This window comes from Diaporthe batatas (assembly GCF_019321695.1).
Source record: "Diaporthe batatas strain CRI 302-4 chromosome Unknown Contig00012, whole genome shotgun sequence".
In the NCBI taxonomy this organism is placed as follows: Eukaryota; Fungi; Ascomycota; class Sordariomycetes; order Diaporthales; family Diaporthaceae; genus Diaporthe; species Diaporthe batatas.
Window position 1 is genome coordinate 1,541,222 of NW_025408559.1, and position 23,215 is coordinate 1,564,436.

General features: G+C 55.4%; 7 protein-coding genes across 7 annotated transcripts; 2 read left to right on the plus strand and 5 right to left on the minus strand.

Annotated features, from left to right (window-relative positions):
• Nucleotides 1-144: 144 nt before the first annotated feature.
• KVR01_009812 (uncharacterized protein) lies at nt 145-3,346 on the minus strand. The gene is made up of 5 exons (XM_044784348.1): nt 2,582-3,346; nt 2,227-2,511; nt 1,571-2,150; nt 1,288-1,508; nt 145-1,228 (listed from the first exon to the last, which is right to left on the minus strand). Exons 2-5 carry the CDS (start codon nt 2,490-2,492, stop codon nt 394-396), a joined length of 1,902 nt encoding a protein of 633 aa, XP_044641060.1. The 5' UTR covers nt 2,493-2,511; nt 2,582-3,346; the 3' UTR covers nt 145-393.
• Nucleotides 3,347-4,282: 936 nt separating this feature from the next.
• On the plus strand, nt 4,283-6,242 carry KVR01_009859 (uncharacterized protein). The gene is made up of 5 exons (XM_044791086.1): nt 4,283-4,676; nt 4,749-5,194; nt 5,261-5,374; nt 5,474-5,558; nt 5,619-6,242. Exons 1-5 carry the CDS (start codon nt 4,521-4,523, stop codon nt 5,910-5,912), a joined length of 1,095 nt encoding a protein of 364 aa, XP_044641107.1. The 5' UTR covers nt 4,283-4,520; the 3' UTR covers nt 5,913-6,242.
• Nucleotides 6,243-6,484: 242 nt separating this feature from the next.
• KVR01_010095 (uncharacterized protein) lies at nt 6,485-10,780 on the minus strand. The gene is made up of 2 exons (XM_044794458.1): nt 10,231-10,780; nt 6,485-10,159 (listed from the first exon to the last, which is right to left on the minus strand). The coding sequence occupies exons 1-2, from the start codon at nt 10,651-10,653 to the stop codon at nt 6,611-6,613; spliced, it is 3,972 nt and encodes a 1,323-aa protein (XP_044641343.1). The 5' UTR covers nt 10,654-10,780; the 3' UTR covers nt 6,485-6,610.
• Nucleotides 10,781-11,283: 503 nt separating this feature from the next.
• KVR01_009971 (uncharacterized protein) lies at nt 11,284-13,941 on the minus strand (the record flags this gene model as incomplete). Its single annotated transcript, XM_044790264.1, has 2 exons — nt 11,284-13,274; nt 13,494-13,941. The coding sequence occupies 2 exons, from the start codon at nt 13,939-13,941 to the stop codon at nt 11,284-11,286; spliced, it is 2,439 nt and encodes an 812-aa protein (XP_044641219.1).
• A 1,033-nt stretch (nt 13,942-14,974) lies between these two features.
• Nucleotides 14,975-16,558, minus strand: KVR01_009995 (RuvB family ATP-dependent DNA helicase pontin; the record flags this gene model as incomplete). Its single annotated transcript, XM_044788541.1, has 4 exons — nt 14,975-15,107; nt 15,171-15,502; nt 15,579-16,346; nt 16,415-16,558. 4 exons carry the CDS (start codon nt 16,556-16,558, stop codon nt 14,975-14,977), a joined length of 1,377 nt encoding a protein of 458 aa, XP_044641243.1.
• A 789-nt stretch (nt 16,559-17,347) lies between these two features.
• On the minus strand, nt 17,348-18,802 carry KVR01_009742 (uncharacterized protein; the record flags this gene model as incomplete). Its single annotated transcript, XM_044787360.1, has 2 exons — nt 17,348-17,937; nt 18,130-18,802. The coding sequence occupies 2 exons, from the start codon at nt 18,800-18,802 to the stop codon at nt 17,348-17,350; spliced, it is 1,263 nt and encodes a 420-aa protein (XP_044640990.1).
• Nucleotides 18,803-20,204: 1,402 nt separating this feature from the next.
• On the plus strand, nt 20,205-23,134 carry KVR01_009647 (uncharacterized protein). Its single transcript, XM_044792612.1, has 3 exons — nt 20,205-20,388; nt 20,468-22,565; nt 22,619-23,134. Exons 1-3 carry the CDS (start codon nt 20,260-20,262, stop codon nt 22,969-22,971), a joined length of 2,580 nt encoding a protein of 859 aa, XP_044640895.1. The 5' UTR covers nt 20,205-20,259; the 3' UTR covers nt 22,972-23,134.
• Nucleotides 23,135-23,215: the final 81 nt, after the last annotated feature.

Sequence of the window (23,215 nt, forward strand, 5' to 3'; positions counted from 1 at the left end):
GGGAGCGCCGGTCAAAGATGCCTATGAGTGGCTCCTCTTTTGTCTATTGTCTAATCAATAATATCTCCGAGGGAAAGTCGGGGTGGTGGTGATTCAAACCATCCGAGTTTAAAATATTAAGGTAGTAAGAATCAACCTAATTCCCTTTGCATAAAAAGCTATGCCGGCACCTATTTGAAGCCAAACTTCCGAGGATGACTATGCAGATGAATTAATGTGAACTAGCACAGGGGCAAATTTGAACTGGCTTGCCACGACGCCAGAATCTTGCTTTAACAAGCCTTAAAATAATACCATGCTTCGTGCTTCGACCAGCAAGAAAGTACCCAACGAGACACAGAACACTCTGAACAGTGCCCCATCGCAGCTTCAACCAGATTGCGAAAATGTCCATCATCTCTTCCCAGCCCCCGCACCGCCACCAGACACAGCAGTGACCTCCTCGACACGGGTACCGTCGCCATTCGCAGCGGCATCGTGCCCAGAAGCACCCTGCTGGAACACGCCCGCGGCGCCCGCGCCCTTGCCCGCGCCCATCGCCGCAGGGTCGCCGGACAGGCCATACCACGCCACGACGGCGACACCAAGCACGCCGCTGATACAGCTGAAGACCAGAGCCACGATGCCCCTGGGGGTGAACCCATCCGGCAGCCTCGCGGGCGGCGACGGCTCCCCGCTAAGGTCGAGGAGGTCGGCCGTGTTCCCGGCCGCGTTGCCAACGGTGGGGATGGCTGGGGACGCGGCGGCGCAGGCGTCGTAGTGGCCCTGCGGGACGACGAGGTCGCGCTGCAGGTCGAGCGGAGCCTCGACCATGGTCGCCACGAGCCCTGACTCAACGTGCCACTCGATGTGGCAGTGGAATAGCCAGACGCCAGGGTTGTCGGCGCGGAAGCGCAGCACGATGTTGCCCTGCGGCGGCAGCACGAACGTGTCCCTGCGCATCGGGACGGGCGAGAAGTCGGCCTCTGTGGCGTTGGACTCGGCAAAGGGCCCGGCGTCCTCGTCGGACCGCCACACCGCCTGGAAGGCGTGCCCGTGCAGGTGGAAGGGGTGCTTGCCCGAGTCGGCGTTGTCGACTACCAGCTGCACCACCTCGCCCTTCTGGAGCACGAAGCTGTGCGTGTGGCTGCCGTAGACGAGGGCGTTGCTCGCTAGCTCGCCGGCTGAGAGCGCTGTGTACAGCGTGGGGACCTTGGGGGACTTGTATGTTATGTTGTTGAAGAATGCGCTGGGACTTGGTCAGTATTGGGAGTCGAAGCCTGCCTGCATTAGATTCGGCACACTCACTAATTGGCCCCATCTCCGAGGTTGTCCATGATCACTTCAAGCTCGATCTCATGGTCTGGCGCCCCAAGGATCGTTTGGTTGTCGTAAGGCACCAAAGTGTAGTCGTCAAACTCGTTGAACTCGTCCACCAAAGCTGGCTCGGGCATTGGCTTGGAACTGTCGTACGACAACCAACCGGTGACGTTCCAGTTCAAGTCGTCGGGCAGTGTGTCGAAGAGGTCCTGAGAGGAAGATCAGTCCCACCTGGGTCCTAGAAAAGGAAGGAGCAGAACAAGAGACTCACAGTGTCCATGCTTGCGACGAAAGGGAAGTTTGCGTTGGTGTCATTTCTAGTGGTCAGCAGGAAGCTGCACCTCTGAGCAGCAGAAAGATATATCCTGTCGGCTACAGCAGGCTGTGTGTAGACTCCGTCGACTTCCACAATGGAGATATTGTGGCCTTCGAACCAGACATACTGGCCCGCAAAAGCGCCGATGTTGACCATGCGGAACAGGTATGTCTTGCCCGGCTCGACGGGAACGGTGAGGTTCTGCGTCTCGTTGAAGAGGGCATTCTGGGGCACTGGCTCCGCACCGGTTGGGTTGCCCTTGCTGATGAAGCCCTCAATCAAACCGGGCATCTCGTCGTGATACCAGTCAGACACTGTCAGGATTCGCTCCTCATCGTACTGCCCCTTGAATGGGGAGTCCGGGTCGTGGATGATCAGTGGCCCACGCAGACCATCAGGATACTGGCCCCTCACGTGAGAGTGGTACCAGTATGTGCCTGGCTGGGTGATTGTGAAGTTGTAGGTGAACCTTGAGCCCGGTTGGATGGGACATTGTGTCACGCCCACAGGTCCATCCATGTGGTTTGTGCCATTCCTGTGAAATGCTTGGTGATCAGAACGGGTTCTCGGTCATGTCCAGGATTCTAAAAGAGGTCATGGGGCTGTCCTACATGTAGAGACCATGGAAATGCAGCGATGTTGTCTGATTCCCCAGAGAGTTCAGGACATTGACGACCACCTGGTCACCGACATTCGCTGTGATGGGCGGGATGGGCCATTTTCCATTGATGCCAATCGTGGGGCGCTCGAATGCGCCGTCTGGGTTTGCAGTAACCCACCCGACTTCAAAGTCATATGTAACGGTGGCTGCTCGTACTAGGGCGAAGAGGGAGAATAGCGCCAATGCGAGTAAACGAGAAGGAATTGAGGAAGCCATGGTGATGGCGGATTCAAGACTTGAGGCCCTTGGTCAGATGCTGAACAAGAAGACACATTCCAGGAAAAGAGAGGCTGTCTTGAAATTACTCGTGTTGTGTAAAGCAATGCCCCCGACCGCAGTCCCGGAAAATCAGAGGAGGGCCAAAGGACTCGGGCACGAGGATGGTGGGAGGCGGGAGCCAACTGAAGCAGGGGGCTTGCAGCTGGGTTCAAGGAGCTGATATTATCTTATCAATCAAAATCAGAAACAGAAACAACTGCGGACAGGGCACGGAGTGGTGGTGTGGTCTAAAGCAGAACTATATCCGGGTAGGACCAGAGTCTCAGACGGCCAGGGTTTCCCACATGCCCGGGAGTGTGGTGTCGAGCCAGAAAACTCTCACGTAGCACATTCCGAAATGCGGACCAGAAGTGAAGCCAGGGAAGATGCGGTTTCTCTAGCAGGGAGTGAAGGTTTAAGCGCATGGGGGCCCCGAAGCGACGGCGACCCACTGGTGGGGGGCGACGGGGCTGCCAGAACAGGCTGGAGCCCACTGAAGGCTGTTGTTACATGGATCGAAGCTTGTCGCCCGTGTCATGAGCTTGTTTGATTAGCTCTCTTGGCCTGAGTAGTTGCTTTTGCTGCTGGCCTGGCGAGGTCTGCGCCTCGTCCCTCCCTCAGGTCGGAGGGACACCAGCCTGTATCAGTGCTTGGAAACCAGCTTGGGGAATCAGCAGGTATCTTCGGTGGCGGCATGGTTGAACCAAAAGGGGGGGGGCTGGTAAGCTAATTGCAACCGTGTCTCGAGGATATGCTGGCTAGTCGGTGTTCCAGGCCGAGCAGAACCGGGACAAATGCGGTGGACGGTCTCGGCTTGGGGGGGTGGGAGGGACGGATCAGATAAGATTCGGCAGGGAGGCGTTTCCAATCTGATATGATAAGGCAGATGGGGAGGACCCTGCGCCGCATGGAACCCAAAACAAGCGTCGGCACTAGCTGACTAGGAGTTATTCAGCCAGCCCAGGCCTACAGAAGATCATGGCAGGTCGGGCGGTGATCGGTACCGGCTTCTGGTCTGCATCGTACGATTCCACATGCACCCAGCCGGTTATGGTGGACGAATTTAAATTTGATGTTGCTGTCAATGACTCTTTGCAATGGATCGCTGGTCCTCTGCCCATGAGTGCCCTCGAGTTGCTGCCCTCGAGTCCCACCGATCCAGGGCTGGGGGTCGTCGACCCGAAAATTAAGCTTTTGACGGGCCAACCTACATCAAGAACTTGGCTGGTGGGGAGGGAGGAGCAGGGGTGGGGAGCGGGTCCCCTGGGGCCTCCTCTTACACGCCATTGGGTCAACGTCCATGACCGGCGGACGACACAGTTGGTACCAGACTCGTAGCAAATGTCCGAAGCCGCTACTTATTTGTCAGTTGGGCAAGCTGAAAGGACTACACAACGCTACCTGCGCCTGTGGTGTAGAGCCAGGGACTAGTCGATTGAGTTTTTGCCTCGTGCTTTTCTTCTTTGTTGAGCCCGATCCACTGTCCACCCACACAGCAACCCCCCTGTTCGAGGACCGTTCCCAGCAGCGAGACCGAGCGTGCCCACCTACCTAGGTACCTGGGTATTACCCAGGTACACTACCACCACCACTTCACCCTGTGCATATCCTGGTTCGCCCAATGTCACAAACCTGCAGTCGACCAGGCCGGCTGGTCAAGAATGCATCTGCTCACATGTCGGGTCTGAACCCCTGGTCCGCCTTTTTCTTTTTGGGAATTACCCTTCCCTCCCCTCCCCTCCCCCCCACAGCCAGTCTAACATAATGATTATCTGATCAGATTTATCAGGACTGGCCGTAGACCGGGGCAACCTGACAGAGCTTCTCATGCTGCTCCGCCCTTCAGCCTGACCCGTCCTTGCTTGCATATGGTCTTTTGTCCGTCTGTGCCTGTCTAATGGTGGCTTACCTGGCATCCTCGTCCTCATTGCCGCTCCCTCCCGTCCTCACATCTTGGAATCGCACACTCGTCCAGCAATAGTCAACATGGCGCCCCAGGTCTTTGCCGTCCCTGTCTTCCTCGTCGTGTTCCGTGAGACCCTCGAGACTGTCATCATCGTCTCCGTGCTCCTCGCATGGCTCAAACAGACTCTCGACGGTCCTGAGCGAGATGTCAAGGTCTACAAGAAGCTCCGGCGCCAGGTGAGCTCGCTCCATCATGGAAACACCAGATATGTTCACAGGGCCGTCCATATCTGACTGTGTTTTCGGCAGGTCTGGGCGGGAACCGGCCTCGGCTTCTTCATCTGTCTTGTAGTGGCAGCCGCCGTCATCGGCACATTCTACACCGTCGGCGTCAACAACTGGGAGACCAGCGAGCTTTACTACGAGGGTGCTTTCGCCCTGTTCGCCTCCATCATCATCACCGTCGTCGGCGCCGCCCTCCTGCGCATTTCCAAGATGCAGGAGAAATGGCGTGTCAAGCTGGCCGCTGCCCTCGAAGGGCCCGTGGTTAAGACCGGCTCCCGTTTTGGCTGGCTCAAAAACTTCTCCGAGAAGTACGCCTTGTTCATCCTCCCCTTCATCACCGTGTTGCGTGAGGGAATCGAGGCAATCATATTCGTCGCCGGCGTGTCCTTCTCGGCCCCGGCTACCGCTTTCCCCCTGCCTGCTGTAGTCGGGTTGCTGGTAGGTATACTGGTGGGATATATCCTGTACAAGTGAGTTTGGACTCCAATTGCTCCTTCCCCAGTGTATTATTTGCTTGACTAACGCTCTCCTCGTAGATCCGGATCCTCGGCCAAGATGCAACTGTTCCTCGTCCTCTCTACGTGCTTGCTCTACCTGGTCGCAGCTGGACTCTTCTCCCGATCTGTAGGGTACTTTGAACAACAGAAGTGGTGAGTACTTCAAGCACATCTTTTCTATGAGACCGTTTTGGTCCAATTAATTCCGATGAGTGCCAAATCATGAAGAGTGTGTCGCTGATATCGAAACAGGAACAACATTGTCGGAGGCGATGCAGCTGAACTAGGAGTCGGCCCTGGTTCTTACGACATCGACAAGTCTGTGTGGCACGTCAACGTAAGCACCGTTCCCGCTCCTTTCATTCCAAGTTACTTCAATTTCTTACCAGAACTGTAGTGCTGTAGCCCCGAGTTCAATGGAGGAGGAGGCTGGGGTATCTTCAATGCCATTCTGGGCTGGAACAACACCGGCACGTACGGCTCCGTCATTGCCTACAACGTCTATTGGATCTTTGTCATCGCCAGCTTCGTCGTGATGAGATTCAGAGAGGTCAAGGGCCACTGGCCCTTCATGAAGCCTAAGCATGTTTCCTCGGAGACGAGCAGTGAGTCTGGTGTCAACGGAGAGCCGGCGAACGGCCAGAATGTCAAGAGAGCCGAGGCCGAGGAGAAGTCTGTAGCAACGTCTTAGGTACACGCATTCGGCCAGGTTGGGTGTTTATACTGTTCAGGATGGAGTAGCATCTTGCTTTTTCAGAACATGTAAAGAGGAAGGGTTAGGTGAGTGAGAATAATAAGTTGTGTGGATTCTGGGGCGGATAGTGAGGAGTCTGAGTGGAACAGGAATGCATCTGGAGGATACACTAAACCTAAAATATGTGTCCAGGACAAAGTAGTCAGAAACGGACCATTTGTGCTGGCTTTCTATAAGTTTATCACTTGCTTCGTAGATTTGCCGGAATACCGTTCGCTTGGACTCGATGGGCTATCAGACCTCAACACTTTATCTGACTGATTGACGCCAGGGAGTCAAAACCCTTCTGTCCAGTTTCAAGGGCTTTTCTATTTGTTTCTTCCGACGTTTGGTCGCGCAGTCTCTTCTTCATTGCCCATCCACTCTTATCTTGTGCACTCCGAGGGTTTCTGTATGTGCAATGACAAGGTCATGGTGATTTACTATGCAATTGTAAGTGCGATGTTGTGTATTCTGAAACTGGTCTGGCTCAAAAATCAACTTGACGGACACCCTTCCACGATGGTCAGGTATTAAAAGCTCGAGAGCTCGACACATTTCAGTGAGATAACAACGACGAGAAAGCAAATTCATCATATCACAGTGGTATCTCTCTAAATGCTCTGCTGGTTCCAACAGGTACATCAATCGCTCTTCTAGATCGCAGCCAACCGCCCCTGCAGGCCATCCCACTCCCGCGAGCCCACGATGCGGACGTCGTGTCCGCCAGACGCCATCTTCCCCTGGCCGTCCGGCAGGCGGATGTGTAGCCTCGCCGCGGCGGCATTCCTGGCCTTCCTTACGGACTGGCCGTCCTTGCCCCGGTGCTGCTGTTGCTGCTGGCCCGACAGCACCTGGCCCTTGTGGGCGACGCTGTCGCGCCAGCTCTGCCACGCGGCGAGGTCCTCCATCTGCCTGGCGGCATGGTACTGCGGCGTGCTCTTCGCGCTCTTCCACGCCAACTTGTCCGCCGGCAGCGAGGACAGGTCGTACACCTTGGCCTCGGTGGCCATCCGGACCAGTTCGCCTAGCACGTCTCTCCCCTCGGCGACAACCAGCTTCCTCCGCTGCTCCTGAACCGGGGTCGGCCGCTTTACCGGCTGCGACAGCCAGTCGTGCCCACTCTGCTCCGTGAGCCTCGCCCGCCTGTTGTCCTCCCGGAGGTACCTCACCGCCGACTGCAGGCTTGTGATCTCCTCCTTCAGCGTGTCCATCTCCCGCGCTGTCGCAACCGCCATCTCCTTGCCCGCCTTTGTGCCCGCCGCTGCCTCGCTGAACGCGCGTGAGTCGCCCGCGATCTTCTTCCACTTGTCTCTGTCTGCCTCGAGCATCTTCAGCTCACGGTCCTGCTTTTCAATGTCCTCTTTGAGGGAGGCAACGTTGCCGCCCGATTTCTCGATCTGCAACTCCAAATCTGTGATTCTGTTCGCCTTGGCTGTTGCATCGCGCATCCTCGACTCGAGGGTCTCGATCTTGAGCATCGCCGTACTGAGACTTTCCTCGCGCTGCGCGACGGCACGGCGGGCCTCGTTGTACTCCTCTTTGAGGTGTCGGAGCTCCTCTTCGGCGTCGACAGGGACGGTCTTGACGGCCCTGAGCTCCTGGGAGCGCATAATCCAGGGTGCCGGGCTGCGCTCAAACTCTTGAGTCTGTGTAAAGTCTGACGCAAGCTGCGAAAGATCGCTGATCTCGCCAGTGAGCGCGCGGAGCTTGTTCAGGTACGTTGCGAACAGGTCCGACTCGTCCGAGCTAGCCACCGCAAAGACTGTCTTGCGCACACGGTCTTGCACCTCGAGATGAGTGTATGGCTCGGTTCGGCCTTCCTCGTGCAGTAGTTGATGGAGGTCTAAGCCTATGCAGCGAGCAAGTTCGGCGAGTTCTTGAGACGTCTCCTCGCATCGCTGGAAAACTTCCTTGGTCTCATGCGGCAGCGCTAGGGAGCGCAGCTTCAAGTCCTCAAGCGCCTTGACAGTTCTACCTGATATGACCTTGGTGCTGCGGGTCTGCGTGATGACAGCATCCGCCTTCCTGATGAAGTATTGTGCAACTTCGTCTTCCTCGCCCACTGAGGGGATTATTCGCTGCACCATGGCTTGAAGGGTGGTAAAGGCTGTGGCAGCGGACTCGAGATGGCTCTGCATCATCACCGTCTTCATAAAAACATCGTCTGCGAAGCTCTCCAGGTCGCTCGAGATGTGGACCTCGCCGAGATGCGTCATGAGAGCAATGGTGCGTTGCAGCTCGCTCGCGCATTGCTTTTCTTTAAGCTCGTCCTTCTTCAGGCCCTCGATCCATTGGTTGAGGGCTCGCTCAACGGGCTCAAGCTCATACAGCGCACCCGCATACTTGGAAAATTGATCAAGCGAGCAGTGGCTGATGGAGTTGACGAACCTCTCACACATCGACGAAACCCAGGTGAGCTTGTCCATTGCATCGCAGCCAGACAGTACGTCGTCCTCGTGTCCAGGGTGCGCATGGCCCTTGACCCTCTCCTGGATAAATTGATGCAGCAGGTTGGCTTTGAACGCCAACCTTCTGAATCGCAGAAGAGCCAGGACAGAGTCACGATCAGTCTGGTAGCTATCTGGCAAGAACATCTTGACGATCTCCAGGTGTTGCTCTGCCTCCTGGGCCTCCAGGCGCCGCAGCTCGAGGTCGATTGTCTTGGCTTGTGCCTTCTCCGCAGAGATTTGCAGCCTCATCGTCAGGTCCTCCATGGCTCTCGACCGGCTGTTCAGCTTCTCTGACTCCGTGTCTGACACAGCTTGCGATGCCTTCATGTCCTGCAGGTCACTCTGCAAATTCGTGACGAGCTCGCGGAACCTAGAGAGGGTATACTCCATGTCTTCCATCATGGTTTCCTGTTCCGCAGCTCGTCTAGCCTGCTCTGCGATGACGCTATCTTTGAAGTCGATCTCCTCTTGGAGTTCTTTTTCGTTTTGCACATGGTTGATCTCAAGCTCGTCATTAACTTCCTTGAGATTTTCCAGGTCGTCGATAATCGCTTTGAGCTCTTCAAGCTGCTCGGCCTGGCTCATGTTGCGCTCTGTGAGATCCTCAATCATGTCTTCGGCACCAAGAGCTGTGTCAAGCTGTTGCCGAAGATCCTCGACCATCGCCTCCGCTTGCGCCAGCTTTCCCTTCGCGGTCTCGTGTTGCTCTTTGACGGTGGTGAGTTCCGTGACGTCCTCTTCCAAGCTCTTGATTTGGTCCCGAAACTCTTCTTCTTGCTGCTGAGTGATGTCTCTGAGACGGATGAGAGCATCGCGCAGTCGCTCGTTGTTCCTCTCCATCTGTATCCAATTTGTGCTCGCCTTTTCTTCAGGTGACATGCCCTTGGTATACTCGGAGTTTTCCTCTCTCAAGATCTCGAGCTCGAGTTCGAGCTCTTCTGTTTTTTCTTTCAGCGCCTCAACCTCGACCTTCAGCACCTCGGCAGTCTCCTCGGCCATCTCACGATCCAGAGTTGCCAGCTCTAGCGTGGTCTCATGCTCAGCTTGCATAGCCTCGACCGAATTGAGTCTTTCTTCTGCTTCCTTGAGCATCTTCCGTAGTTCCGTATTCTCTTGCTGCTGCGGCGCATACTTGGCCTGCAGCTTGTGTATGATGCCTTCAAACTTGTCTCGCTCGCCCTGAATCTTGTCCAGATCCTTGAGCTTGTCTCGGTCTTCCATGCGTTTCCTCTCCATGACCCTCAACTTCGCCTTCAAGTCTTCAATCTCCCGGTTCGAGGCCTGCAGAGCCTGTGTCGTGGGCCTCGACACCTTCCTCGCGGGGTCTGCCTCTGTTGTGGCGGTGAGATTCTCCAACGCTGGGTTCCTCGGCTGCGACGGTGAGTCCTCGTCGCTGCTAGCTCTCTGTGGGGTGGCACCTCTGTCGATGGAGCTCCTCCTTTCCGCGCCGGACTGTGAGCCTTGAGAGCTGCGTTTTGATGCCTCTGGACGGGCTTTACCAGTTGCCAGTGAGAGCCGATTGCTTGCAGTCCTTGTGGTGGTGGATCGGGACGGTGCTGCAGCCGAGACCGACGCTTGGCGGCCTACTCGGGATGCTGGGACAGCCGGGGGGCCCATAGATGATCTCGTTGTGGCCGAAGCGGCTCGAGCTTTGGTGGTGGTTCCTCGTGCATTCGCCGGCGTGCCGGTTCGGGAGGTGGCCGCACTTGAGGATGCAGTTCCGAGCTGCTTTGTAGGAGACTTGGTGGGCGACTACAGACGCATTTAGTATCAGAATGGTTACGAGCTGCCGCATTGAATATGGCCGGGGACGGGGTGCTCACCCTAGCAATACTGGAAGGGCGTGACGTCCTCGGGCCCGGACTAGGGCTGGGGGCATTCAAGCTCTTCCTCCTCCCGACCCCTGTATCAATAGACGTGCTCGCGGTTCTCGATCCTGAGGTGAACATGCTGCTCGGCCTCGATGTGCTTGTCTTCCTTGTGGCTGTTGTGGCAGGCTTCGGTTTTGGCGCAGGCTGGGCAATGACAGCGACGGCGGTGGGCCGAACGAACATGCCGTTGCCCATGGCGCAGTCGAAGTATCGCTCGCCCTGGACGCTGCCGTCGTTCTTGCCCGTGCCGTCGTCCAGCTCAACGCCGACCCAGAGGCCGGGGGCGAAGGCCGTCTCGCCGACGAAGCGGACGAAGGCATTGCGGCCATCAGCTAGGCGGACAACCTGCCCTGCTGCCACTGCCAGGTCGGCCATTTTGACAGGAGGCCAATGCTCGTCGTGTTTTGCTTATTGTCCGATGGACATCTCGTGGAGGTGGCGCTGTCGTCGTCGTCTTCGTCGTCGTCGTCGTTGTTGATGCGGGCAGCAAAGGTGCTGACAGAGCTGTTTACTTGTCGCGTCCACTGACCGACACGCGGGTTGGCCCTCTTTGCGGTTCGCTGTGCACTCCTAGGCGGCAGGACAATGCAGGGACGACGTCTTAGCCACGGGAGCTACCGTTGTTAGTGAGGTCCAGTTTCGGAACGGGTGGCTTTGGGGTCAAACCCCTGACGCACTAACACAAGCTGCACTGCGAGTACCTAGGTACCGGTATTGTCGATCTCGCAACGTCTACAGCACATTCTTTGACCCAATTACTGATATAATGCAGTTCTAGGCTGCGATCTAGGCTCGAACTGTGTTATTTTCAGGCTCGCATAGCTACAGTAAGGAAAGAAAGTTCTAAATACAATCATGGCTTGTTCGCGTGGGTGGGATGACAAACCTCCGTCTGTCAGCACCACCGTCGTCGTCATAGGCCCGAACCCCATACATTCGAAAGCTTCCCTCTGCCGCGACTTATCTTGCACTCCCTTCCTTGTTGTTGCTGATCGCGACCTTCACTCATTCGTCTCCAAAGCAATATCCGTCTCGGAAACTCCCCGCTCTGACCCACTCCATCAGTTCAAAGGCGAGCCTTCTCTCCGTCTTCTCGTCGACCGTTCCCTTCTCGGCGTCGACCCTCACGATCATGATACCGGGAGCTCGGTACTCAACCGCGCTCGCACCGCTCCTTGCCAGCTCCTCGGATGTCGAGGGTCGGATGTAAACCACCAGGTCAGGCCCCACAATACCTCGCCAAAGCGTTGCCATCCACTGCCAGTGGTCCACGGGTGAGTACGGGTCCGTGATGGCGACCGTGGACGCGAACCTGTCCGACAGTGTAAGACTGAACCCGTCGGGTACAAGTGCCACCGGAAGAAGGGGCTTCGAAGAAGGACCTGATGCGAACTGCTTGGTTGTGACGTGCTTGATAATCTCACTTGATTTGGAGTGCCACTCCATGATGGTCTGCAGGTAGTCGAACGTGCCCATTGCGTGTGGGCTCGAGCCGACGTTGGCACTGGCATCTTTCTTGGTGCCGTTACTGCCTGCACTGCCTCTTGGGCTCCCAGTGCTGTCCTTGTCTTTGTCGCGTGTACTCCTCATGTCTGTGTCTTCGTCGCCGCCATTCTTTCCAGGACTGTGGGCACCGGATGTATCTTCCTGGTTGGCCGAGGACGAGTTTGTCCAAATCTTGGTCTCGCACTCCCCCGACTGCCTTAGTGCTCTCTCTATTACCGGTCTGACCTCCCGCATCAATTCCGTACTGGCCCCCTCGATAGCAATCACCGGGCCCCTTGTGCCGAACAGGGGGCTTCCTGGTGTAGGTGGCCCGAGAGGGGGGCTGATCTTGCGCAAGACGTCAAGTTTGTTCATGTATGGGATGCTCATGACCATGGCCTCGATGCCTCTGGCCTGGCTGTCTCTCGACAGGCCCTGCTGATTCATGATCCCCAGGCCGGTGGGCCCACCACCCGAGAGTGTTCGGGCGCCGCTGGCCTCGGAGGCTTGTATAGGCGACGTGGGGATCTGCAGCGGCGCCAACGTCAGAGATTCATCGTACGTGGAGTTGTTGCGCGAGGACTGTCCAGCTGATGGCGGCGGGGCGCCAGTACTGAATTGTCGATTTGGGCGAGGAGGCGGAGCCATCATGGCCGCATCCTGTTGCAGGCCACTCAGGCCTGTGGGCATGCGTGGCCGAGGAAGTGGAACCATCGAGCCCGGACCAAACGTACTGCTCCCAGGTGTCCCAGAGTAGGCACTGCTGCTGATGGAGGAATTTCGCCGGGCACCTGGAATGAGGGTAGTATAGTTGATTGGAGATGAAACGGGCTGCTGAACGTGTTGTGGATGCTGCGAGATGACCATCGTGGTATCAGGTGAACGACCTCGGTCGACAACACGTCGTCGTTTTGCCTCTGCCGGCGACATCAGGTCATAGTCGTCCTGGTGTGTCCGTCTCTTTGACATGTGAGGAGGCAAGCCGTCATAATTCTCCTCGATCGTCCGAAGCTGCTCGTGATGCTGGGGGTAGTATCCCACACGGCGAGGGTCAAGTCCGTGCTGCGGAGGAACCATGTCCATCATGGGCCTGTGGTGTTGCTGCACTTGCTCAACCACCCGAGGGTTGTTGGCAATGAACGGCTGCATTGCGGATGGGCCGAGATGATGCCCGTGATGCCCCCCCGGAATGAATGGCGTTGATGGCGTCCTAGGCGTGGCGATATAACGTCCCTGGCACTTTGGACACCGCCCTGGGTCATCCCCTGGTGCAGAAGCAGGTCTGGCGGATGGACCACCTTTCCCGCCGCGGCGAGGCTGATATTTGTATTGTGGATACTGGCGCTGGTGCCGGGCCTTTTCTTCCTCCGCAAGACGTTTCCAGTAGTTTTTGACTTCTTCAGTCTCCTCACGCCAGAGCTCACCAATGATCTTGGAGATCTCTGGGTTCGCTAGCCCGGGGTATTTCAGGACCACACCAGCTTGGTGATGTTGGCGGTAAAGAATGAAGGCTGTTCAAAAGAGGCCGAGAATTGCTACACATCAGCCAATGAAAATTCCTAGGTTGTCACTGCAATATTGGACGCGAAAGAACAAAGAAGTTAAAGGTCCGAGTTGCGTCTCAGGGACAGACGAGAGGGGACGGAACCACCAGCAACGTTGGAAGGACAACAACAGAGCAGACCGTGCAAGGGCTGGAAATGCAATTATAGATTAATGATAGAACATACCGTTGCGAGGTCTCGGAACTTTGGGTGGCGCAGGACAGATGCATATGAGATCCGTCGTAGTAGCTGAAGGCGGAGGCGTGCCAACCAGAGCCGGGGAGCGGATGGCCAGTCCCTCAAACCTGGGGTGGTTTGCTTCCTCAATGTTGATGGACTGTGCCCGTTTCCTGGTGAGTCGCCCGGGGACTGAAGGAAGCCCTTGGGCTTCTCTGGGAGGAGACTGAGGCCGAGAAAATTGCTGCTGCTGCTGCTGCTGTTGCTGATGTGGTTGTTGTTCCTGTGGCTGATGCTGTTGTTGGGATGATGGCTGCTGTCTCGCAAGACCGCTGCTGGATCTCGTAGACATGGCATGTGTACTGCCTGTAGGTGATGTGAGGGCATGAGGAGGAGTGAGCGGGTGAGGAGGTGAAGGGGCAGAGGAAGAGGCAGGATTGGTGGCTACGTCTGTCATTTTGCAAAAGACCTGCTGACTGGTTGGGCAAACGAGGTAAAAATTCGAACAGCTGGGAGGCAGCAGGAGACAAGTCAGACCGACTGGACAGAGCCCAGGTTCAGGGGCCAAATGGAATTGTTCGGTGAGTCCTGTCGGTCAAGGCCCAGGTGCGGTCAGTCGTCGCTGCCCGTGAGGTGAGCGGTTACGCCAGTCGAATCTCAACAATTGAGCAAGGCGAATGGAAGAGGCATGGGGTCCCAGAAGGAAAATAGCCCTCCACAACTTCATGTTAGGGGCAAAAATGACCACCAAGGTCTTGTTGGATTGTCTGCTTTGTGAGATGTGCTCCTCTCCACCAATTCATGGGCTGCCTGACAATGACCAGACTAGCTCTCTTCCCTCTCAATAGCCTTATGGCTGGCTTTCCTAGCTGCCATTATCAGAGTGTTGGTGATGATGAGGCAATCGGCTGTGGGCCTTTGGGGGGGAAGTCTTTGTCTCGGGAGAGGAGCGGGAGACTACTGAGAGCGAAACGGCGCCAACAGCGGCTTCTTTGTTCAGCGTTTGCGAATTCCGTTCGCAGTGACCCCTTCAGGCTCTCAGCCCGAAGTGATAGATTGCCCCGGACAAGACATCGTATTATATGCTTTGCAACTACGACAACGGCCATCGGAATGCGCAGCGGTTGGTGCGGCAGTCATAGGCCGCCTCTGGAATGTGAAGCTGGAAACAAAGACTATGTCAGCCGAAATACGGCAATCCGCACGCTATCCCATTTCTCTATCCACGTGATCTTACATTTAGTCTGCTCGGCGAGCAATGTGGATCCGACTGACATCTTCTGTCGCCAGGCGACAAACGGACGACCGGCCAGCAACTTGTCTCTGGACCAAAACAACGCGCACTCATGGCTCCCGACCGGCCTTTTCCCTTCGTGATCATCCCATTTGTATCATCGCTGAAAACCAGTTCTTTCAAAAATTAGAAATATGACGAGTCTGTGTATGACGCGTAGCTGAAAAGGTCCGTGGACCAGATACATCAAATGTCCTCAAGGCAGATATCCCTTGCCTGTCTCACTGCTGAGCAGGGCTGCGCTACGCCGAGCGTCGAGGAACAGGTCCTCGCATTCGGCAACATCCTGGACGTCAATTTGAGCGCGACCGTTCACTCGTGCGAGGATGCTTTGTTGTTGTTAGCTGAAAATCTGTCCCCTGCAGGTCTGGGATCTGCGATTGGCCACTCACCTTGCTGGCGTCAGGAGCTGCAGACAGTACCGCAGGCTGATCCGCACCCCGTGTTCCGCAATCTTGTCAATGGCCGCGTCGGTAATTGAGACGCCCTCGGTGGAGCTTCGGATCCGCACAATCCGTTGGATTTCCTCTGCGTCGTAGGGTGTGGTGGGGATGATGAGCAGACGGGCCAAAAAGTCGGGAGGGATCCCGTGAGCCGCGACAATATCATCGGTACCACGGATTGTAGCCATGCCCCGATTTGATGCAAGCACTACGATTGGTGAGATTGGCGACTCCAGAGCCTTGTTCAGGTATGTGAAACACTCGACATCGAGCATGTGAGCCTAGGGTAATTTTAATCAGCATTGGCTCGTATTGTCGCCGTCTGGGCAAACGGAGCTGGGCGAAGTCAGGATTCACCTCGTCAATGAACAAGACACCAGAAACCAGTTCCGCAACTCCCTGGTCAATGTACTTGCTGACAACCTTGTTGATCTCGCCCCTCAGCTTGTCGGTAATCTCGGTCATCTTCGGTTTCATTAGCTGGCCCATCATTGACATGATGTCCTGGCCACCCTGCGGCCTCGCGTTTGCCACATCGAGATCATGCAATGTCACGTCCTGTACGATTTCTTTCTTCTTGTGCACCTCGCCCTTGGGGATTGGGACGTATTCCTCGGCCTCCAGGTCAAACTCGGTCGCGTAGGCATCAGATCGACCGACGCGTTTGCATGCTCCGGTGTTGGCCTCGATGTAGACGACATCGCCGACAGTGACTCGCTCCTTTTGTATCGCCTCGTAAATGCTTGGATCCAGTCGCAGCTTCTTTTGTCCCTTTGCGCTCTTGAGGCCGATCAGAAGCGTGCTGATGGTCTTGCCGTAGCCGCCCAATGGGTTCTCCGCCTCCTCTGGTGTGAGCTCCGTGACCTCACCCTCGTAAACCTCTTTTGTCTCGCGGACCTTGAGACCAATGGCTCTGCGGAAGTTCTCCATGAGCACCTCCGTCTTCTTGACTTCCGATGAGTAGATTTCGCTTCCGACGATGGGGCAGAACGGTATCTTGGTTCCTAGTTCTTGGCTGATGGCAAGAGCCAGGGCTGTCTTGCCTGTGCCAGGTCCTCCTGCAAGCAGAACGCCTCGGCCGGCCATCTTGTGGGCTTTGATGAGATCGACGACGACACCGCATGCCTTGAGTCGCGTCGCAGGGTCAGTTGAGGAGCTCTATCGAGATGACAGGGCGTTGTAGAAGGTCTTACCTCGCGCGCTGTCTGTTGACCAACAAATCCTGCAGCTTGCTTGTCGGCGGTGCCAGAGAGCGTCAGGCCCAGGCCTTTGATGTGCGTGTGCGCCGAGGTGCGATTGTCGCGACCCTGGTTTTTGACCTCGCTTATTTGAACCATCTTGCTCGCGAGATGTCTGGGGGAAAGTGGCGGTAGGCGGGAAGTAGGACGATGCAGACTTATGTGGCACCCAGTATCGACAAAAAATGGCAGCAGAACAAGTTTGTTGGTGATGTTGGTGATGTAGAAAGCTAGTGAGGCTGGCAGGATGGTAGTATGGGGTGAACGTCCACTCCGTTGCGCACTGGGGCAGTAAGCTGGAAGCTTGCAGAGTTGCTCCAAGCCCGGCCAAATTTTGGACTGATCTGCGCGGAGGCACGGGCCGCCTGAAGACACGAGCTTCCCTTTATAGGTACCTAGGTACTGAAGTACGCAGCCTTACGACAGTCTGACAGATTATGCCTTTGCAGGGTTAATACTGTGTATGCAGAAATGGACGACGCCTACTCAGACACACCAATACAACACTGACCAGAGTACACAAGTATCCCAGGTCACCATCTGAATAGAGCACCGGCTCATCCAGTGAATAAGAACTCAAACGCTCTCGTACTTGCTCTATCGTTGGGCTCATGCTGTCCCTCGTCTACCTCCTCGCCAGGCTTCGCCCTGGCGGCCACAGCATCCACGTAGCAGACCACCAGGGGGATGCTCACTAACCAACTCCTACTGAACTAAATTGAAAGGAAGTCCTGTAGGACAACCTCCCACAGTATGTCTGGAACGAAGGCAAGTGGGCACAAATATCCGCAATGACTCTGCCTGGTTCCTGAGCATGTGGGATGCATTGTGGTGATATTACAAGCGATGATCTGTGTCTAATTTCTAGGTCCGTGATTCATTTGCTTCTCAGTGATGGTGCAGAATCTGCAACTGGACTAACTCTTGCGCTTGTTCGGACTCCGTCGCAGTCGTCTCTGGGGCCCTCATGCCCGCAAAGTTCTCCAAGTCTCCAGCTGCGCCTGCGCTGGTCGTGGGCGCAGGCTTGGGCATTGCGACCACCCATACAGCACTTCCAACTATCAGAGCACAACCTAAAAGACTGGTCCAGTACATACTATGTCCAAGAAAGAAGCGGTCAAACCCGGTCGTCCACAACATACCCATATAAACCATTGCCGGTGCTTTATGTGACTTGTTCTCACTGCCTAGGCCTGCTGTCAGAAACCACTGGGCTAGGAAGCCGCAAACAGTGATCATGGACACCAGAAACCACTGCCTGGGATCATGCGGAAGCCCAAACCGGATGTGAGGCTGATCGTACCCCACCAGCGGAGCAATAGCCAGTGCCGTTGCGCTGATCAAGGTGCAGCATACAGCAAAGGAGTTGGTCGTCGTAAGCACCTGACACCTGTCACCAATGGCTCGGATGGCAATGAAAGCCCCGGCACCACCAAAAGCGCTCAGCAGTGCAAACAATATCCCCGTCAAGCGGAGGGCTGTACTGTCAGCTCCCTCCGAAGAATGTTGTGAAACGGGGTGCCCGCCGTCTGCCACGCCTAGGACGGGTGATGCGCTACCAGCGGCCGGCGATGAGGAACTGCTGGGAGAGGGAGTACCGAACAGAGAGGAAGGCCGAGCAATGAAAACGACCCCAGCCAAAGCTACCAAGGATGCGAGCTGTTCCTTACGAGTATAAGGCTGGCCGAGAAAGATTGCGGAATAGAAGCCAACAATCGTCGGAGTCAAGAAAGTCACCACAGATGCGTCGGCGAGGCTGAGGAACTTTATAGCAGTCCAAATGCCCAAGATGCCAAAGAAGCCTGATATACCTCTGAAGAGCAGCAGTCCTCGCACTTCCTTGGGCCCAAGCAGAGAATCAGGGTTCCCTTTGAAGCACAATAGTGACGTACACCAGATGGTCGTCACCCCCATCCGGATGAAAAGAATCTGGAATGCATCCATGCCGTCATCACCGAGTTCCAGAAGTTTGGTGAAGAGAGCCATAGCTGAGCTGAACACGGAAGAAGTCACCACCAACATGCAACTCCGATTCTTCTCCCAGAATTTCTGAACTTTCGAGGTCACCGTATTGTTCCTTGTATTTTCTGGCCTAAGATTCCGGTTCGATCGTAGGTCCCCGGGATGAACTGTGGCAGAGGATTGCCATGGGTCAATCGGCTTCAGAAGCTGACTCTTGGTTTCGACTGCTTTCTCCGAACCAGGCTTCGGAGGAACGAGGTACCCTGCTGAGTTGGATGACCCGTCATAGCCATCGGGGCCGAGAAGACAGCTTTGCTCCTCCTCCTCCTCCTCACAGTGGTGCTCTTGTGCGACTTGACTTCGTGATGATGAGCCGTCCATGTTTATATGGAAGCAAAAGCCACGGTCTGGTGCTGGGTCTCCGTTGAAGACGTCCACCCGACAGCGCGCGACCGAGATGCGTAATGGAATAATCGGAGAAGGCAGGTTGTTTTCGTGGTCAATGAGGGAATTCGAAGGGACCCTGGGATGAAGTGCGAGTATTTCAAGGCCAGTGTCATGCTATGAGACAATTTTGAAGGTTGAAAAGGAAACTGCACGATTTGAAGCGGCAATAACAAGCAACTCAGGGAGTGGGTCATGTCGACTTATACCACTGCATATCAATGACATGCCCAGGTGACCAATCACACGGCGGTTGACTGTGTGCCTAGTGTATTCCAGCAGTCTTGAGCAGTCTTATTCCTAACAGGTCTTGACCTGCCTTGTCCCAGAGCGCTGGGGCCAGTCGACAGCTCTGAATCCAGGAACTACTGCAGGCCAAGGGCAGGACTGACTTCGGCGCGGCGGTTCGCGGCACGGTACCCGGCTCTGTGCGCCCTTCAGAGCATGTGCTTGCCGGCCGTCGTGCCCGAGCCGGTCGGTCTAGCAGACCGAAATCGGGGCGCATCTGGGTGATCAGCGGTTCAATGTTGTCGCTATCGACAAGTCTGGCCCGTCATTAGGTTGGGATGGGGCAATGTAGATCGTGGAGGGATGCAGTATAAGTAGACGAGCATAGGAAACAGTTTTGCCTGGCTAAGATTTCTAATGGATGCTGTCGAGAATGCTGATGGAAACTACTCGAATAGCCGCTCTAGCGACGAGGTAGAGCTACGTCGCTTATATGGTGGACTTCGCTTGCCACTGGCCCCTTACAGTTTGGAGGGTTGGTGGAGTGAACGATTCAAATGGGAAGTAACGATGATGGCCTGCAGTCCTCCATCACGACCTTGGACACATGGCGTAAATCGGGAGAGTAAGTTACGAACAGCCTGTGTCACGTACATACTGGCCAGTACCAAGATGTGACAGCTTAAAGATGAGAGAACTGAAATAAGAATTTGATCCTTTTTTTTCGTGCCTTTTTTGTCTCTCTTGTGCTGGTCCGTAGAATTGTCATAGAAGAAGAATCCAGGATCCGGTGAGTCGTCTTGTATGGGGCAAGCTACTGACCTCAAGGGTTCACAAGACCCTTCACCGGAAAAGAAAAACGGGTACAACAGCACGATTTGGGCAGGTCTAGGAGACAGAAGGCCCTGTTTGACTTTATATAAGATACCTAAGTAGGTATGCATCCAACATTTCGTTGGTTGTTTGCTTCGCGTCTGAACTCACACAGGCAGAGTGGAGTCGGTGGTCCATTGCTGCCGGCCGTCAGGCTTAGTCATCTGTCTAGTGCCGTCTCCGAGAGCCAATTTTAGCAAGTGGCTGACGATGTTGGAAGCTCCATCCGTACACCCAAGTCGCTGACGACACCTAAGAGAGAGCTCGTCGTGAGCTACACCAACACCATCACCATGGCTCCGACACGCGACACCCCGTTCCGCTCTGCGGATATGAGCATGGTGCAGCTGTATATCTCCAATGAGATCGGAAGAGAGGTCGTCAACGCCCTCGGCGAGCTGGGACTCGTTCAGTTCCGAGACGTGAGTTCGATCCTGCCTTCGCAACTCGGTCACCACAGCCTACCCGTGGCACCCACGACTAACCTGCCTCGGAATGCAGTTGAACGGAGAGCTCAGCGCCTTCCAGCGAGCTTTCACCCAAGAGATTCGGCGACTCGATAACGTTGAACGTCAACTTCGATACTTCTACGCCCAGATGGAGAAGACCGGAATCCCCTTGAGGAAGCTGGACCTCGACATGGAGACCCTTGCCGCCCCAACCACCACTGAGATTGACGAGCTCGCCGAGCGAAGCCAGGGCCTGGAGAACCGCATCTTCCAGCTCAACGATAGCTACGAGACCCTCAAGAAGCGCGAGGTTGAACTGACCGAGTGGCGTTGGGTCCTGCGCGAGGCTGGCGGCTTCTTCGATCGTGCCCACGGCAACGTCGAAGAGATCAGAGCCTCTACCGACGAGGATGACGCGCCTCTCCTGCAAGATGTCGAGCAGAACAACTCGGCTCTTGACGTCGAGCGGTCCTTTTCGGGCTTGAACATCGGCTTTGTTGCTGGTGTGATCTCTAGGGAGCGTGTCGCAGCTTTTGAGCGTATTCTGTGGCGTACCCTGCGCGGCAACTTGTACATGAACCAGTCAGAGATTCCCGAGCCTTTGATCGACCCCAGTAACAACGAGCCGGTCAACAAGAACGTCTTCGTCATCTTTGCACACGGAAAGGAGATCCTAGCCAAGATCCGGAAGATCTCCGAGTCTATGGGTGCCGAGGTGTACAACGTCGATGAGAACAGCGACCTCCGCAGGGACCAGATCCACGAGGTTAACGCTCGACTCAACGACGTCCAGAATGTGTTGCAGAACACCCAGCAGACTCTCAACGCCGAGCTGACCCAGATTTCGCGGTCGTTGTCGGCTTGGATGGTTTTGGTCAACAAGGAAAAGTCCGTCTACAACACACTGAACCTGTTCTCCTACGACAGAGCACGGCGCACCCTGATTGCCGAGGGATGGTCTCCTACCAATGACCTGCCGCTCATCAGGTCGACACTTCAGGACGTGAACAACCGGGCTGGTCTATCAGTCCCGTCCATCATCAATGTCATCCACACCAACAAGACCCCGCCAACCTACTTGAAGACCAACAAGTTCACCGAGGCATTCCAGACCATAGTCAATGCCTACGGTACCGCCACTTACCAGGAGGTCAACCCGGCCATCCCTGTCATCGTCACGTTCCCTTTCCTCTTCGCCGTCATGTTTGGTGACTTCGGCCACGCCTGCATCATGTTGTGCGCTGCCCTGGCCATGATCTACTGGGAAAAGCCGCTCAAGAAGGTTACTTTCGAACTGTTCGCAATGGTTTACTATGGTCGCTACATCGCTCTCGTCATGGCTGTCTTCTCTGTGTTCACGGGCCTGATCTACAACGACGTCTTCTCGAAGTCTATGACCCTGTTCCCCAGCCAGTGGGAGTGGGACCCTCCGGAGAACTTTGTCGAAGGCCAGCAAATCAGCGCCAAGCTCAAGGGCGACTACCGCTATCCTTTCGGCCTTGATTGGATGTGGCACGGAACCGACAACGATCTACTATTCTCCAACAGTTACAAGATGAAAATGAGTATCATTCTCGGTTGGGCCCACATGACGTACTCGCTCTGCTTCTCCTACATCAACGCGAAGCACTTCAAGAAGCCGGTTGACATCCTGGGAAACTTTATCCCCGGGATGATCTTCTTCCAGGCCATTTTCGGATATCTGGTTGTCTGCATCATCTACAAGTGGACGGTGGACTGGGTCGCCATCGGGCAACAGCCTCCCGGACTGCTGAACATGTTGATCTACATGTTCTTGCAGCCTGGCACGCTAGACGAGCAGCTTTACCCTGGGCAGGCCACAGTCCAGGTCTTGCTGCTGCTCCTGGCGGTGGTTCAGGTCCCGATCCTTCTGTTCTTCAAGCCCTTTTACCTTCGCTGGGAGCACAACAAGGCTCGAGCCCACGGTTACCGCGGTCTTGGAGAGACGCAACGCGTCAGCGCTTTAGACGGCGATGATGAGGATGACAACGGCCATGCGATCAACGGAAGACCCAGCATCAACAGCGATGATGAAGGTGTTGCCATGATCACGCAGAACATCGACGAGGAAGAGCACGAGGAATTCGAGTTCAGTGAGGTCATGATCCACCAGGTCATTCACACCATCGGTAAGATGCCTTCTCATACCGCTTCAGATTTCGTAATTACTGACCGCGCATAGAATTTTGCCTGAACTGTGTTTCCCACACGGCTTCATACCTGCGTCTTTGGGCGTTGTCTCTGGCTCACCAGCAGCTAAGTGCAGTGCTCTGGTCCATGACCATTGGGCCAGCTCTGGGAATGTCTGGTGTCATGGGGGTGATCGCCATCGTCATCTTCTTTGCTGCGTTCCTGCTTCTCAGCGTCATCATTCTCATCATCATGGAGGGAGTGTCCGCTATGCTTCACTCGCTCAGATTGGCCTGGGTCGAGTCATTCTCCAAGTTTGCCGAATTCAACGGTTGGCCCTTTGCGCCGTTCTCCTTCAAGAACATGTTGGAGGAGTCCGAGGAGTTGAAAGAATATCTGGGTTAAGTAGTTTGAATGCGCTTGTTTCAATGTATCATAGAATGTACCTTTAGCGTAGCATCTAACAATCTCGAGAACGACAAAGGTCTTGCATATAAGTGCTCAAGCATCAAGTACTTGCCTAGGTACCCAGGTACCTAAACAGGCGGCTACACAGCTCCGTGGAGTCGGGTCAGATGTAAATCGAGGCTGGAAGATGGCCGCTATTTCCCTGCCAAAACGTGCCGGAGTTACTGGACTTAAGCCCCGA